The 17,550-nt window shown below is 49.3% G+C and overlaps 2 protein-coding genes across 2 annotated transcripts; both read left to right on the top strand.

Moving 5' to 3' along the window:
* The first annotated feature begins 760 nt into the window (after positions 1–760).
* Positions 761–4,050, top strand: ASPBRDRAFT_439665 (putative importin beta-2 subunit). Its single transcript, XM_067625099.1, has 3 exons — positions 761–1,028; positions 1,268–3,874; positions 3,942–4,050. Exons 1-3 carry the CDS (start codon positions 927–929, stop codon positions 4,041–4,043), a joined length of 2,811 nt encoding a protein of 936 aa, XP_067481437.1. The 5' UTR covers positions 761–926; the 3' UTR covers positions 4,044–4,050.
* Positions 4,051–13,972: 9,922 nt separating this feature from the next.
* Positions 13,973–15,842, top strand: ASPBRDRAFT_119811 (putative C6 transcription factor RosA-like; the record flags this gene model as incomplete). The annotated part of the gene is made up of 4 exons (XM_067617289.1): positions 13,973–14,082; positions 14,136–14,438; positions 14,489–14,753; positions 14,802–15,842. The coding sequence occupies 4 exons, from the start codon at positions 13,973–13,975 to the stop codon at positions 15,840–15,842; spliced, it is 1,719 nt and encodes a 572-aa protein (XP_067481436.1).
* Between the last annotated feature and the right edge of the window lie 1,708 nt (positions 15,843–17,550).

Genomic DNA, 17,550 nt, shown 5'->3' with positions numbered 1-17,550 from the left:
TTCGCTGCTTACCGCGGCCAGCAGACCTCCGAAAGATAGAAAGACTTCCGTAGTGACGATACCAGCCATGAACATTCCTTCCATGTAATTCCTGCCCATCGCATTTGTCCCCAACTTGATCATTCAGCCAGAGATACTTACTTACTGTCCATCTGGCTAGTTGGTAAGTAACAGAGGAGTCGAATAAGAGTCGAATAGATAGCTTCATCTGTATTAATCTGCTTCATCCCCCGCCAGCCAAACTTCCCCTACGTAACCAAGGGTGCTTGGAAGTAACTGCTACAACAAAATCAGTATCTCCGGGTGCACGGCCTTTTCCATGTAAGAACGACCCAGTTATTAGTGCCCATGGGTTATGCCCACAGCCAGCCAGCAACCACTCATAACTTTGCCTCTGCCTCTCGGACTCTCTCTCTGCTTCTCTCGCTCTCCCTCACCAACTCTTTTGAGTGTCTGTGTGTCTCTCTGCTGAGTCTTGCTCTCCGCCAGCCAGGGGAATTTTCTCTTGTCGTCACCGGACAGCCTGCTGGCTCCATTGCGACTACTTTGGTCCACTTGGGAAGACTTTGTGCGCTTGATCGCGCTTTTTACTAGTACTTTGAACATCGGGTTGTTCTTTTTCTCTAATTAGAATCCTTTGTTTGATCTTTTTATAATAATTTCCTTATTTCCCTTGTCCATCCCAAATTTTTTTCTCTTATTTTATTTGAGATTTCTCTCTTAGCCTTTCCGGGGAAGAAGGGGCTGGAGCCGCGCTTCCCACAAGTTCACGGCGGGGTTTCTTTGGGCTACACAACGTTCTCCTTCCACTCACTCTCTCTCCCTCACTCCCTCGCTGTCTCTCTCTCTCTCTCTCTCTTCCTCTCCCCTACGTCCGTCCTTCCCGCAATTGCTCCCCTCCCTCTGCCTTCCACCTTTGCGACATTATGGAATGGCAACCGCAGGACGAGCCATTGAGGCAGCTGGCTTGCTGCCTCAAGGATTCCCTGAACCCTTATGATCGTCCCCTCCAAAAACAGGCCGAACAGGTGTGTCCCCCTCTCTCTTGGTCCGCTCTATTTACCCGACTTTGATTTTTTTTTTATGCTTCCCCTCCCCTCGATCACCCTCAACAGTATGGTTATTTCGCAAGCTTTGTTGTCGCTGCAACTGCGCCTACTTCCTTTCATTTTCTGTTTAGCTTTGCTCGCGGACCTGTCTTTCGCTTCCAGAAGTTGAAAAAAAAAAAGTTTGGCTGACCGGAGCTCTTCGTCTTCTGTCGTGATAGATGCTAGTACAAGCAACCTCGTCGCCGGATTATGTCAACTACATCACCCACCTCTTCTGCACCCCGCAGGCCTCTCCGGCGCTGGGAATGGATAACCAGACCTACGACATGGTCCGTTTCGCCGCCGCCATGAACCTCAAGACCAAGATTCACGTTGCCTACAACACCATCCCCCAACCTTGCTTGACCTATATCCGATCGGCCACCCTGCTCGGATTGCGCGACGAGAACCCCCACGTGCGGAAGTCGGCCGGAACCATCATCACAGAATTGGTGCAACAGGCGGGGCTATTAGCCTGGCCGGACGTGCTGCAGGAGCTGCTGACCCTCGTCGAGAATACCTCCGGTGACATCCCGCCCATGGCCCAGGAGGCTGCCATGTCGGCGCTCACCAAGGTCTGCGAAGATAATCGCAAGATCCTCGACCGTGACTACCAAGGACAATGCCCCCTCGACGTCATTATCCCGAAGTTGCTCGAATTCACCTCCAACCAGAGCTCCAAGGTCCGCTCAATGGCTCTCGGCACCATCCACGTCTTCCTCCCCCAAAGACCCAAGGCCCTCATTGCTTCCATGGACCTGTTTTTGTCGCAATTGTTCCAGCTCGCCAATGATTCGAGTACCGACGTCCGTCGCACGGTGTGTCAGACTTTCGCGCAGCTGGTGGACTTCTCCCCCGAGAAGCTCATCCCCCACATGGAAGGCTTGGTCAACTATATCATCATGCAACAGCACAACCAGGAGGACCCGGAGCTTGCGCTTGACGCCGCTGAGTTCTGGCTGGTCGCGGGCGAGCAGATCAAGCTCCAGCAGCCCTTGGCGCCCCATATGTCCAAGATCATTCCGGTCTTGCTCCAGAGCATGGTATACGACGAAGATGAAGCCATCCGATTGACAGGCGAAGGCGATGACGCCGAGGTTGAAGACCGTGAGGAAGATCTCAAGCCACAGTTCGCCAAGTCGAAGAGCGGCAAATTGGATATGTCCAAGTCTGGTCAAGCGAACGGAAACACAGCTCCCGAGGAGGAAGACGATGACGATTTGAGTGAAGGCGAAATCGAGGATTCCGAATTCGGTGATGACCCCGAGGACGAATGGACGCTCAGAAAGTGCTCCGCCGCCGCGTTGGACGTCTTCTCGAACGTCTATCACCAGCCGATCTTCGAATACATCTTGCCCTACCTGAAGGAGACCCTCCGCCACGAGCAGTGGCCCCATCGCGAAGCTGCCGTCTTGACTCTGGGTGCTGTTGCCGACGGTTGTATGGATGCGGTCACGCCTCATCTCCCCGAGCTCGTTCTCTACCTTATCTCCCTGCTCAACGACCCTCAACCGGTGGTGCGACAGATCACCTGTTGGTGCCTTGGCCGATACTCCGAGTGGGCGTCGCACTTGGGCGATCCCTCGGAGAGAGCGCGCTTCTTTGAGCCGATGATGGAGGGTATCCTCCGCAGGATGCTGGACGGCAACAAGAAGGTTCAGGAGGCGGCTGCTTCTGCCTTTGCAAGCTTGGAGGAAAAGTCGGACGCGAACTTGATCCCTTATTGCGAACCCATCCTTCGACAGTTTGTGCAGTGCTTTGGAAGGTACAAGGACCGGAACATGTACATCTTGTATGACTGTGTCCAGACTTTGGCCGAGTGCGTCATGGGAGAGCTGGCGAAGCCTCAATTGGTTGATATCCTTATGCCGGCTCTCATTGATCGCTACAACAAGGTCTCGGATCAGTCTCGGGAGCTGTTCCCGCTCCTGGAGTGCCTGGGATATATCGCGGCGGCTTACGGCGACGCCTTTTCTCCCTTCGCCACCCCCCTCTTCCAGAGGTGTACCAAGATCATCTACGACAATTTGCAGGAGTACATGGCTTCCGTCAACAACCAGGCCATCGATGAGCCTGACAAGGACTTCCTGGTGACGAGTCTGGATCTTCTGAGCGCGATCATCCAGGCGATCGATCCGCAGAAGAGCGGCGAGTTGGTCGCCAACTCTCAGCCCCGGTTCTTTGACCTGCTCTGCTTCTGTATGGAGGATCCGAACTATGAGGTCCGTCAGTCATCGTATGCTCTGCTGGGTGACTGTGCGATCAACATCTTCCCTCAACTCGAGCCCTTCATTCCCAACATCATGCCCACTTTGATCAAGCAACTGGATCTGGATCAGATCCGGGATGACGATCGTCACACTGGATTCAGCGTTCTCAACAATGCCTGCTGGTCGTGCGGAGAGATCGCCGTGAACGAGAAGGCCGCGTTGTCTCCGTATATGGAGAAGCTGTACCAGGGGCTTTACATCATCATCAACAACGAGGAGATCATCGACTCGGTCAACGAGAACGCTGCGATGGCCCTGGGTCGGCTTGGTATCTGCTGCTCCGATCAGCTTGCATCTCGACTGAACGAATACGCTGGAGCCTTCTTGAAGTCCATGAACAAGATCGAGTTCACGCGCGAAAAGGCATCCGCGTTCCTCGGATTCAACCAGGTAGTGATGAAGAACCCCGCCGCCATGGAGTCTTGCTTGGTGGACTACTTCCAGGCCATCGCTGCATTCCCCACCAAATCGTTGAACCAAGAGGACTATCGTGACATTCAGAACTCATTCCAGCAGGTATGTAGCCACCGTCTTTTTTTTTCTTGGTCTTTCGAACCATGTCACTGACTCATTGATGTTGCAGGTGTTGCAGGGATATAAAAATATGATACCCAATTTCGATTCATTCCTGTCGCAACTTCCGGCCCATGTTGCTCAGAAGCTTCGTTCTGTATACCAGATTTAGATCTATATGTTTTGTCATGTTAATGTTTCGTTTGAACGCAAAAATTCATGGCGAAAGGCGCATAAAATTGCATTTCCTCTTTCCTTTTCCCTACGCCGGCACCTGGCTCGGTTGTTGTCTTCTTCTGATGCCTGGCCGGGATCATGGACCTTTTCTCCGGGCGGAGGGAGGATGGCTGAGCTTTGATGTGGCGTGTTTGGAATCTGTTTCATTCGACTGTGCGTGGATCGCCGTGTCGGGGTCTGCATAGAGGGATGGGCTAATGAGCTGGCTGGACCGTGGGCATCCAAAATAAAAAACCGGACAAAAAGGGAAGAAGAAAAAAAGCGGATGGACATGAAACCCCTGGGATAGTATAGCTCGGGACTATATAACCAGGAAGGAAGAAAGGGCAGAGGGGGTGGAAATTCACAATGAGACATGCGTAATGGACTGACTGAATTGATCTATCTGATCGACGCATGATGATTTGAGATCCTGTACCTTTTTTATATTCTTCTCTTTCTTTATGTTTTAGATAGACTAGTAGAATAGTATATTAGATAGTTAGCCTTGATGCACGCCGGGTGGACAGCACCTTGTGCCGTGCTTGTGCCGTGCTTGTGAATTGTTGGCGTTATGTTTACCCCCATGGAGTTTATTTATGTGCAAGTGATAATGGGAGGGCGGATTTAGTCTATATATCTATACGAAGGATGTATATGAATTGAGTTTGAATCATGATCGACAGATGCTATTTACGAGTAGCCAGCTAGTCCATCCACCAGTATTTACAAAGAATTTAACCTACTGCTACTACTGCTACTAATACCAACCTACTACTTCTACTATCACTATAGAGCACAAAGTAGTTAGTGTACACCTATTCTAATTCCTAACTGATAGTACTAACTACCCACATAAAGACCCATCCCTACCTATTTCCCCTATAAATCAATCATGTCCTACTTAATCTACTATGAAATATAATCAAATTAATTTTCTCCGGAGTAAAACCAGTTATAATATCCTAGTATCTCCGAACCTTCGGATCCGAACATACCCTGGTCATTACTATTAACTAGTGCTAGTAGTACGGAGTACTACTATTTAGTATTCCCTTTAAACCCCTGCAACTGCAACTGCAACTACCTAAATCTGGGCAACCACGCCCATGAAAGCTTTAGCGTTGCAGAACTTGCAGCATCAACCCCGGTCTAGTCTACGGAGTAGTCTACTTTAGTCGAGTCGAGTCGGTCTGGGACAGGTCATCATCATACAGCACAGCGCAGCATAGCACAGCAGACTAGTTTCTGGGCAAGGCTATCATCATCATCAACATTATTTATTATAATCATATCCATGATGATGATGAAAAGCATACATCGGCATCTCCGATAGGTTCAAAGGATGGGACATAGATTTGTACGACATTACATTAGTTACCTCACTCAGTCAGTTAGTTTAACTAGTTAGTATGTCAGTCGGTTATGTCAGATATAATCCTTGTAGCTATAACTTGCGACATATTGATGAATGCTATAGGCTAAATGCTGGTGCTGCATGCTGAGCGGCAAATAAAATATGCTCTTTGCGGAGGAAGTAAGACAGAAGGCAAAGAAAATAGAGATTAAAAAAAAATAAAGAAATCAGAAAATGAAATGTAGGATGAAGTACGGAGTAAGAGTAAGCACTATGGAAGAATACGTTTGGGGGTTGGGGTGTGTCTACTTTCTTTCTTCTTTGGAAGGTTCCATGCAGGAAGTTGAGCAGGGCTAGATTAGTGGTTTGGTAACTAGGTGAGTTGAGTAGTTAACTAGTTGACTGGTTAACTTGGGAATGTGGATTTGTCACCATAATATCCATGTAAGTGAGTGAGGGAGGAGTTAAGTGAGATGGCATCATGGATGGCATCATGGCGGCTTACTCTAGATTGATTTGATTGATTATTTGCCTCTCGACGAGATCAGGTCACTGACTAATGGCATATTAGTTATAGACTACGCAGTCTATTTCCCTAGTAGTCGTAGTCTAGGTAAATGTATTGATAAGGAATAGGTAATCCTCCACATGTAGATAACTTACAAGTGGTTGACTCAAAGTATGACTCCTACCCAATCAGGGCATCTTCGGCGAAGGCGAAAATGTTTCGGCCGCTAAAACCACTGCAAGCAACTACTCAAGTAGACTAGACTAGACTACTCATGTTTGTGTGAGCAAGTTTTTCGGAGATTAGCCATTGCGCCGAGAGTGACACTATCTCTCTCTCTCCTTCTACTATCTCTCTGTGTTTACTGTGTACGGAGTACAGAATTAATCTAGTCTCGACTAATGCATTGTTTAATGGGGTTGGTTCCTGGTCATTCCCATACTAGTATGGAGTACGGAGTACTCCCGTACTACCAGTCGAATGAGGCTGTGTGACCAACTTTTTTTCTTTTTTTTGGTTTCTTCTGTAGTGGTGGTGACCTTCGCGCCCGACGGGCTGGATCCTGGGCTGGGATGGATGGTGATACTTGAGCGAAATAAAATCATCACTGGTTGGGTGATGGATCCTTCAGGCTGGCCACGAGGGAAAACTGGACGAGTGTGAGTTATTGGGTTCTGACATGGTTGATCCTAGGCCGCGTGTGAATTTGGGGGCTAGTTTTGGGTAGTTAGTAAGTTACTGTTTTCTTTCTTTTTCTGTTGATGCTGATGTTGAATATCATCCCATGTTTTTTTCTTTTTCTTTTTTCCTTCTTCTAGACGTGTATTATTTTCTTAAAGTTGGCAGATCCCCGTTCAGGGTTAGTGGGAAAACCTGGGCTCCTCCCACACTAACCCGATGCGGTTGTATCTGGCGAGATTGTAACTAATGATGAAAAAGAAATGTTTTCTGCCAGAACCACGGCGGATCTGCCGAGCCCAGCGCCTGTCTGTGACTGGCCCACTTCTTCCCTGTTCTGGTCGGTGTCCAAACTGATGCGGAGAATGGTTCAAGTGCCATGATTCGTCGGTCGGGATCTGGGATCGGCTTGCTCCGACCGACAGTTGCCTGACTGGGTCTAAATCAGTGCTTCCTAGGCTAGCCTTGAATGACCTCGCTTGACCCCGTGATCGAGGGTACTTTGGACCGATCAATTGTTTTAGTTCTTCGAGTACTTACACCGAGTACAGAGTAGGGTATGGGGTATAGTTAGTTCCTCTTGTTTACTCGTTAGTCGTTACTGCTATTTGCTGTGGCATCGGTCGCGATCTATTATCTAATTCTATCTCTACCTTGTATCCAGCTAAAAACAGCTAGGAGCATCCCAACGAACCATGGACGCTTTGCTGAAGATCGCTTCAAATTTAATTTTGACGGTCGAGAAGGGTCCAGCTGCTCCTTCCCGGTCCGCTCTTGGGATTTCTAGTGTACTTGCTAGCCAAGAAATGACCTACAAACATCAGTCTCATCCCCCTTCGCTTCAACAGGGATCTGGCTGATGAGTTCAGTGCATCATCCCTACACCATCCTCCATCATCACATGGCATATGCTCGATTTCTTCGGGATCTTGGGAACTCTCTCGCGATCTCCGGGACGAAAACGTGGCAACGAGGCTTTGTGCAACGATGCATGCAACCATCCAGCCCCCTTCCCTCACCCCCCTCTTTTTTTCATTCCATCCCTCCATGGCTGATGCAGGTCGAGCCCTTTTTCCGCTGTCAGGCGGGCTCTAGATTTTAGCTTAGTTGAGGTGACCCGAGAGAAGACCGACTATCGAGGAGAATTGACTGGTGGATTCCTGCTGCCTCTCCCCCAACAAGGTTTCGGCCTCAGACTTTCTTTTTTTTTTTTTTTTCCCTTTTCCCACTTTTTTTACAGTCTCAGCCTCCCCGTGACCGTGGACCCGGCCCGCAGCCCCGGATGGTTTGGCACCATCAACCCTGGCTCAGCTTTAGTGCTTTGCTTTAGTCCTCTGGGTCATCTTCAGAGTTTCGATGGGGCCGGGTTGATGAAGGGGGTTGTGTGGTCGGACCAGATTGCTGGTGCTCCCCACTAAACTGTGAATGTCCAAGCGTGGGCGAACTAAATAACGGAATTCTTCTGGCCTCCGGCCCCCATTTCCATAGCCCTCTCGAATCCTGGCTCCAATCAACAGGCTAACAACGCTGTCGTGGAGATTTCCCTTTAGCTTTATTCTAGTTTAACTTTACCCTTCAGACCGGTATCGCCGCCGTTTTCTTTGTGTTCTCTTTCTGGTCGTTTATTCTTCTTCAAAAAGAATTATACATTATTTATTTTTGGTTTTCTCTTTCTGTATCCCGCTTGACCGTTCCGTAACCGGCCAGATTGACTGACTGACTACCACTAGACTAACGACGACTAATCAATCGCATGCAGTCCAGCCCTGCTAGAGTTTCCCCGTCTGATGAAAGAAACAGAAAAGAAGGCAAACTCGGCGAGAGTCTGGCTCCCCCATGAGGTATGACAGCTGACGCTGTTTCATCCGGTCGATTGGGAACCGACAACTTGCAAGATCACATTGGCTTCCGTCCGTCAAGGCTGAAACCGTGTTACCTCCGTATCGTCTAATCGAGTAGGTGCATGTGGCCCAGTTCTGTCCTACAGAAGACTCGCCTGTGCAGTGAGTGCGTTTAGAAGCAGGCGATCCGTCCGCGTTACAGATAGTGATCTAGTGAGTTATCGGCTGAGGTGAGGCGCCATGCCACGCCCGTCCACTGCGCTGCGCCTTTTTATCCTCGCGGTGGATCGCGCGTCTATCATAATCGACCGCCCGGTCTCTCCTGTAACTCCAGTCGCCCCACTTGATGCAATGGAAGGTCAGATTTTCGACGAAAGGAAGGCCTAAGCTAGTTACCAGGATCCTCCAGCGATGCGCATGTTCCATGCTCCATGGAAGGTCCTGTCCGTCATTACCTTGGCCATCCTGGGTAAACAGAGTCCCCCAGCTGTCCTTACCGTCAGTATACAGTATACAGTATACACAGTATCTTAAGAAGAGGCGACTGCTTTACAGCCTCGATCCAGAAACTTTAGTTCGGCCGGGACTAGACTAAACCTACCGAGGAGCGCCAGGACCCAAGGCTAAGGATGATGGACGCCTTCGAGCAGGGCAAAGGTGAGTCGGGGTCTTGGCTGGTGACTTGGTGTGGTGACTTGGTTTGTCATCGCCTCAATCTCAACAACAACCTGAGAAGAGGAAGGTCATCTCCCTGCAGGTTTTTAGAAGGTTGTACTTATTGTCCACCCACCACCTCCCTAGTCCCGCGGGTCGCATGCTGCATGGCTTGTCTGCACCGTTACACAGGGTCTTGCTCGGCAAGAGTAGCAGGATGGCTATGGCTGACTAGCAACCCCTGGCACACAACCCCCCTCCTCCACCCCCCCTGCACGGCCAATCACCGAAATGAACCCTGCAGATTGGAATTTCCATCTGCGCTTTTGGTCGGCTGTCATGGCTAGATTCAGAGTTCCTGCTGATGACGTCCTGAATTGTCAGTATGTGCGCCCGTAAGGGTGTGGATAGTTATCGCATCATCCTCCCCAGACGGTCTGATAATTTCTCCAATCGGCATATTACATTGGTTCAATATCTATCTATCTATCTATCTATCTATCCTGGGGACATGATGAAACTGTGGTTAACTGGTTATCTACCGCAGCGCTTGAATCATGGGTCTATCTAGATGGAGGGAACCGCGACAAGGTGGGTGACCCGCTGCAAGTTATCGAATACCCACACTGGCAGGGGGGAGGAAATAATCTCCCAACTGCAAGCAGAGGAAATTCTTACTAGCGACCGGTGCCTCCACTCTAGCGCACTCATTAAGGTTGTGACTTGGCCGTGAATAACCAAGTAACTAAGTACTTTACTTTTAGCCTTTAGGTAATCTTTTTCCTTTCTTTTACTGTGCTGGGAGAAAGGAGGGGTGAGTTAGGTAGTTGTTGGGTCACCTTTTTCAGGCACCATGAACGGTGTGCGCTCAGATCGCCCTGCAAGGCAAACTAGTTATTCGGTGTAGTTTAGTTAGTTAGTTAGTTAGATGTGTCAAGTGCAAGCGACTACTTTGCCTATCTTGGCGCCTCGGGAGGCGGGGAGGGGGGGCAAACTTTTGACGAAAGTTGACATCTCCACGAGATGGCTAAGTTAAGTAGCTAGCGGAGTACTTTAATGCATGAGAAGAGGAGAAGGAAATGAGATGAGATGAGGGGGGTGGAAAGGTGGGAAGGGTGAGATGGAATGAAGAGCGTGGAGGATTGGAAAAAAGCAACAACTCCTCCCCTAACCGATTAATTGGTATGAAATAAGGGGGAGGGGGAGAGATAGAATTTACGGGGTGCCCAATCAGCGGTGCGTCGCTTATGGTAGACGACTCCTTCACTAACTAACTACTAAGTAGTGACTACTGTAGATAGTAGATACTGCCTGTCAAAACTCACAGACCCTGGTTTCAAGATTACTATTTCTTGGTATTTCCGATGGAGAGGACCACCACCAACCACCCTGGCTATTTGTCGAGCGAGCAAGTCAAGTGCCGTTCCGGTTACTAACCATCGTGGGCAGCGATCCCAGCACGGGCGGACAACTTAGTTACTATAACGATCATCCTGGATGGGTCCCCAATGTGGTAGGATCTCTGGTCCATCGATGACCTTATTCGATGGAACTCCCCGATTAGCATTAGCATCCATCCCTTTACCGTACGTCAGTAGCCAAACGTAAAAGTAGAAAAAACAGGCGGCTGACACAGTTCGAGCGGGTCTGATTAGGCTTATTGCAGTCCGCGGGGGTATGATGATCTGTCAGGTCAGGCAGGCAGAGGAAGCGAGAGAATTACTAACTAGTTAAGGGACGGGCTAGTTACGTAGGTACCAAAGTAATAGGAACTAGGCCAGGCCAGTGACAAGTGATGTTGTTGCCTACTTCAAACCGCTGTCACCTACCAGTGGTCCCCATCATCTCCTAAAGTGGTTCTCACAACGAGATGAAGCCTGGCCTGGCCGCTCTTCCGAACCAAGAACGGTACCGTACCAGCTATTAGTGGAAGGTACTTGCAGCCGATCTGAATGATGATAGACGGGCCAACTCCGCCGCAAAAAGTGACAAGCTACTAAGCTAGCTGTTCTGTCCAACCGTGTGTCATTTGTCTTTTTCCCATCGAACGCACAGCCCAATGGTGAACCAACAATGTGATGGTGTAAGTTCTTCCGGGCCCACGTCTAAATGAAGGAAAGAACCATAGGACACAAAACAGAACGCCCGCTGGCTGGCTTGGGTATGGGGAAGCCCTCTCCACCAATATCAAGTTTGGAAATCGGAAAAGGTAGAGGGGCTTCGGAACCATACAAGGTATCCCGCCAGAGTTTGGGTTGAGGATTCCGCAGACCCCGTCCAGAACTTATCATCAGTATCTGGACTCTAGATGGTTCCCCGGGGTTTGTCTACTAAACTTACCACTGAATCTCTTTTTTGCTTGTTCACTCACTCGCTCTTACTATTCTACTTCTTGTGTCCCCGCTGCGCCCGAGCCTTGGGAAGAATGGGGGTTGGGAAAGATGAGGAAAAGCATTCCTCAAACCCTGACCGCCACCACCATCTCGGGGGCTAGAAAGGGCTGTGGCATGATTCTGGGTTTTGGGGCGTAGAGATGGGATTACTGCTTTATTTTCTTTTTTTTATTTATTTTTTGAGGAATGGGAGATTGAGAACAAGAGGACATTGCTTTCTTTTGATGAGGACGGGCGTTTTGAGTTTCTGGTTCCATCGATGGGAAGGGGAAGTGAGTGAGTGGATTGGCGATGAACATCAGATTGTTGCGGTGCGGCTTAGACCTGAGGGTGAGAAAGAGAGGGCCCTTTCCTCGGAGGCTTGTGAATCCCGTCCCGCCCACTGGAGAAGGAAGTGGAGGGATCACCTTGGAAAGAGGGGAGATGCCAATATGCCAATTGCCAATACTCTGTAGATACAGCAGGACTTGAAACGGACAAGCCAAAAGTCGAAGGGACGGAACCAGGCCGAATGAGGCGGGATGGTGCGAGGATCGATCAGGGAATTCCCACACCGGCCGTCAGTTCATCACCGGCAGAGTCAGCTGTAGGACTTGCAGCACACTAATTCAACTCCTGCCTACTAAGTAACTACTAGTAACTAACTCAGGAGGGATCTATCCTGGCGTGTTTCATTTGGACGGATGGCCCAAGCACTTCCACTGGCGGTGATGCTGCCATGTGGCCGCCCCGTGCCCTCGTCTTCATTGGCCCTGGTGCTACTTTAGCAGCCAATCAGGGTGTCGCAGACTTCTCTCAAAACAGAATGTGGATCCCAGCTGCCTCGCCTGCGCTAAGCCCGTCTCGGCAGAAGAGGCTCAAGTCGTGCCAATGGAGAAATTCCCTTTCTTCCCATCGCGAATAATCCGAAAAACAGTAATCTGAGCGAGCAACCTAGAGAGATCCTTCTGCTCAGTGCTCAGGATGATTATGGTCGGTTCTTCACTCCGCCAGGATGAAATCATCATCATCTCTCTCTCTCTCTCACTCGAGTCATTTAGACTAATCCATCCAGACATCACCCCCCTGCCTGCAGCCATGGTCCGATCCTTTTACTCCTCCCAACTTACCCTCCCTCAATGTCGGGCTAGGCTCACTCGACGGATTTCATTCCCCCCCACCATCATGCTTTTGTTTTTTTTTGAATTTCTGATTTTTGATTTTTGCCCTTCCCTGGCTTGTCTGGTTGCTCTGAGGCATCCATCGTGGTGGCAGTATTTTCTTTTTCTCTCCTTTTCCGGCACTGCTCTGGTCATGACTGGCTGTGCGGACTGTCTGGAGATCAGCATCTGACCGGTCGTACCGTGGCGCTCAACATCTTGGCTTTCGCTAACCCCAGAGATTCCACCCAGGCTGATTGTCTGGGTGTATTTTAATGATGATGTTGATGATTATTATTATTATCATTTTTTATTATCATTCGAATTTATAGTAGTGATTATTTCCCGTTTGATGTCTAGGTTTTTTTCTAGTTTCTAGTACCCTAGTAATTTAGTATGACTGATTTCCTTTTCTGTCATTTCTTTTAATTTCTTGTCCCCTGAAATGCAAACGATCTCTTTACTTCTTCTGGTTACTTAAGTAGTATTTTCTTTTTTCTTTTTTCTTTTTCTTTTTTACTTCTCTCTTAAGATTATTATAATATTATTTTATTTCCCTCCTTTCCTATAATTCCTTATTCTGGCATCCTCCTTTAAATTACCAATCCACCATCTACGGTCCCTCGACCCGCAGCTGAAGGAGAGAAAATTGTGGCTGCAACTCTGCTCGTCCTTTACCGGCCGGTTGGTCCTGACCTGTTTGATTGTTCCCCAATCCTCCGCCTTTCTTCTTCTTATACTACTTAATACCTGCTACTATTGCTACTACTGCTGCTGCTACTGCTGGTCTCCTTTCAGTCCCCGCCTGACGATTTCGCCTCTTTTGACTTTCTTCTTCCTCTTCTCTATACTCCTTTGGGCTTGACGCAGGGACATCAGAGAAAAGGAAAAAAGGAAAAGAAAAAAAAAATATCATTATACCACCGTTTTCTCGTATTCCCCACGTGTGTATCTCTGCTGGTCTTCACTGGGGCTGCGGCTCGAGGTTATTTTTGGACGCCGCATTTGCTGAGCCAACCGTGGGCTGTAATTTCTGGCCTCCGATCAGATTGGGTTTATCATCTTCTCCTCTTACTTCTTATAATATCCCGGCCTGGCCCATCTCCGCATCTGGTCTCTCCCCCTTCCCCATCTTCTTCCCGTCACACTATTTACGATTCATATTGTTACTCTTTCCTCCTTGCCTGAGACAGTCTCGGTGCTCAAGCTTTGACTCTCTTGTGCTTGTTTCATCGCTCGTCTTTTATCTACCCCACCGCAACTCTCTCTCTCTCTCTCTCTCCTCTGCTTTTCCACCCTCGTCTTCCTCATCGCCATGGCTGGTCCCGGTGGTGGCCCTCCTCGCAAGAGCCATACCAAATCTCGCTTCGGCTGCAAGACATGCAAGCGGCGGCACATCCGCTGTGACGAAACTTTCCCACAATGGTATGTTTGTTTGTTTGCCTCGTGCAGACTACAGTGTACTGACCATCTTATAGCCGCAACTGCACCAAGCACAACTGTCGCTGCGACTACATGGATGTGGCCACCGTCCACGACGACGCATCCTCCATGCGCAACGTGCCCGATCTGCTCATGTCCGCCGAAATCGAAATGGAGATCAAGAACTGGCAGTTCACCGGCGTGGCTCCGTTTGCTGAGCTGCTGCAGTTCCCGCGTACCTGCTGGACCAAGCTCTCGCTGACGGATCTGCGCCTGATCCATCACATTGTCGGCCTGTCTATCGATCTCCAGCGCCGGGGTCTCGCCAGCTGCACCATTTGGGCACAGAAGATGCCTACGTAAGTTGCCGCCTTGGAGCAGTATGGCAGAGATACTGACGTTCGTGTAGTTTTCTTGCTATTGCCGTCTCCAACGACTTTGTCATGAGCGCCATTTTGACCATGTCCGCCTCCCATCTCGCCTGGATCACCCGGAACCAGGAGACGAAACAACTTGCGTACCACCACCGCGGTGTGGCCATCCAGGGCCTACATAATGCCCTGGGGGCGTTTTCCAAGGAGAATTGCGATGCCATCCTGGCTGCCTCCATTATTCTGTCATGGCAGGCGTCGGAATGGCAGAGCTGGGCGTCTCTGCAGCAGGGTCTGACAACGGTACGTATCTTGATCTTGCACGCTGAGAGTGAGACTGACCTGAGGCAGGTCTTGGGTTCCATGCATCCGATGTGGAAGCAAGAGTCCGAGTTGGCCATGTTTTTGGAGAACCAGCGGTATCTGGGATGCACCAACACCCCGGTCATGTCGGGCTATCAGTTCCAGGATGAAGACCTGGCCAGCCTCGACCAAACCGTCGTGGCACTACAGGCCCTGCAGAAGCGGGTTGCACACAACCACGAGCACTACCGCCGCATCGGAGAACTCCTGGAGTTTGTACGACACTTCCAGCGAGATCTTCTCTCGCAAACTCCCGAACAGGCCTTTGAGCGCATGCAGCCGCTGCGGCGATGGCTGTTCTGGCTTCCGCCTGCCATGCTGCGGCCGGAAGATGCCGACATCGGCTCGCTAGCCATTCTGGCTCAGTTTTTCGGAGTCGGAGTCGTCCTCGACAGCCTCTTCCCCGACTTGGGCGGTGCCTACCTGGGCCCGCTCTCCATCAGCCCGATCGAAGAGATCTACCGCCTGGTGGTTGCTCGAAGCACCGCCGATCCGTTCCACCCCGATGCCCAGCTCGCACTATCTGCCATGGATCTCCCGCGTCACATTGTCGCCAAATACAAGAGCCGACTCCAGTGGTCTCCGCGCACCTCCCTGGATCACTACTCTCCTGCACCTCCCAGTCCGTATCACAGCATCCACGAATACCGCCTCGCTTCGTCCTCTCCGTCCTCCGCCTCCGCCACCTATGCCCCCTACACTCCGCCTCTGCAGTCCCCTCCCGAAGTGACCATCGCCAGCCCCCCGTTTGACGTCAGCGCAGCCTATGTGACGGCACCGGCGTCGCAGGCCTTGTACCCGAACTCCCCACGGCTGCTCTCGGACCCCCGTGACGATCTCTCGGATTACAGCCATGCGGGATCTCTGCAGCACTCACCCGCGTTTCCGCCCCAATATCTTGGCGACGTGGTGTGCGGGGGACTGCCACGGGTGAACACTGGCGGGCTGGGGCTGAATATGCAGCTGTACGAGGAAACTCCGGTGATGGTGGGGGGATATAATACGGCACCCGAGAGGGGATGGCACTAGGGGCAATCTTCAAGTGATTTTCGATTCTTTCCTATGTTTTACTTTTTATCATCCATTAGCTACGGAGCGAATACGGAAAACGGCATAAAGCGGGATCAGATGGACTGGGATAGGACCGCCAGGGTGTTTTGGTTTGTTTTCTTCTTTTTTCTTTTTTCTTGGGATGGGCGAAATAGAGGGATGGGATTGGAAACTGAAGCTGTCTGCTTGGTTGGGTTGGTTGGTTACTTGCTTATTTTTTTTCGTACACGCTAGCGATATGAGTTGATTATTTTGATCTGCATGCATGCATGATTTGCCTGGTTGATTTTGTTTCATGATCTGCTCGCGTGGGATGATGTTCCTAATGTGTGTGACGAATAACCGAATAATATACCCCGATAAGTATACCCGATAATTAATGAGCTACTTACTACTCAAGAATCAATCCAATAGGTAGATAATAGCATACTACAATAGCTACAGAGTAGGATAGGATAGCTGCCAAGAAACAGATAATAATATCTGGATGAAACAACGACAGTTTCACAATACCAGTTATCTAAGCGACAGATCGTAGTTAACTAAGTTATGCAGTGCTATGATTGTTTTGGCAGGTGGTAAGTAAGTAGTAAGTAAGTATGTAAATACTAGTATGTGAGTGTTAATGTTTATTTCTAATCATATAGTAATAGTTATCCCACTGGGGACCTTGTTTCATCCCACCGATTATATGTACTATACCGTGTATAGTCTAGTGGATATGTATATAGAGTGCAAGTAAATATACAAGGATTGTCATATACCCTTAGTACTTAGTTAGGAGGTGGTGGGTGGTAAGTAAGATAATAGTACTAGTAGGGATTGTTGAGGAGGAGTGACTGAGTGATCTACACGGCCCCCATCTAACACGTGTTTACGGAGTAGACCGGCGTGTTTCTGGTGCTTTCTAGTGTCGACACTAGCAGCCATTCATGGGGGAGAGTTAGGGAGTCAGGAGGGATGGATGTGATCTTCTCACTTTACTAGGATGGCTTAGATTGAATGGCTTAGATTATTACTAAAATGAGATGGGATAGAATATGGGACATGATGAGGATCAGGCTGTGATCAGGATGGAAATGAACGTCTGTGCATTATTTTACTTCCGACGAAGTGCTTGGCGAAAGTTCAATCTACTGGTGGTGTGATCTGTTGATGAAAATCCAACAGGGTTTCAGCTGAAACCAACAGTTACTATAAATGCACTTTTTGCTATTTCCTCTACTTAGTTACTTGGGAGGCTAGACTAACTTGGGGGTGCGGTTTGACCTTCCTACTAATTCCTAGTTCCTAGTTCCTAGTTTCCCACGTTTTTCTTACTTGTTCTTCTTGTTCTCTCTTATTTTCCCGTTCGTCCGTTCTTCCTTCGGGTTAGGCTGTCAGCTTAGCAGCTTAGCAGCTAATTAGTTAGTTCAGCACTAAAAAGTTAGGTATTATCTGGCCACGTGTGTCTTAGTCTAGTGTTCTAATCTACGGAGTACTACGTACGTACTAGTAAGGATGTGATGATGGCTCGCTTATGACGTCGCTGTTTGATGATTGTGTCTCTTATCTGCTTGGCAGGTTTGTCTATTGTCTTAGTTACAGTGAATTGGTTAGTTCAAAAAAGGTAAGGATGTAATCTGCTATGTGGCTATCGGCTAATATAGTGGATCTAAGTAGCATCGCTTAAGTCTTTGAGTCTGGA

The sequence above is a fragment of the Aspergillus brasiliensis genome (genome assembly GCF_001889945.1).
Source record: "Aspergillus brasiliensis CBS 101740 unplaced genomic scaffold ASPBRscaffold_3, whole genome shotgun sequence".
Taxonomy (NCBI): Eukaryota; Fungi; Ascomycota; class Eurotiomycetes; order Eurotiales; family Aspergillaceae; genus Aspergillus; species Aspergillus brasiliensis.
The sequence above is the reverse complement of the archived record's forward strand: the minus strand, read 5'-3'. Positions and strand labels throughout refer to the sequence as shown.

What these genes read in the sequence shown, in the direction of transcription:
- ASPBRDRAFT_439665 (XM_067625099.1), top strand. Translation starts at nt 927, where the DNA reads ATGGAATGGCAACCGCAGGACGAGCCATTGAGGCAGCTGGCTTGCTGC. An exon ending in TCCAAAAACAGGCCGAACAG is followed by an intron (nt 1,029 to 1,267) that starts GTGTGTCCCCCT and finishes CTGTCGTGATAG; the next exon opens with ATGCTAGTACAAGCAACCTC. An exon ending in TTCAGAACTCATTCCAGCAG is followed by an intron (nt 3,875 to 3,941) that starts GTATGTAGCCAC and finishes TTGATGTTGCAG; the next exon opens with GTGTTGCAGGGATATAAAAA.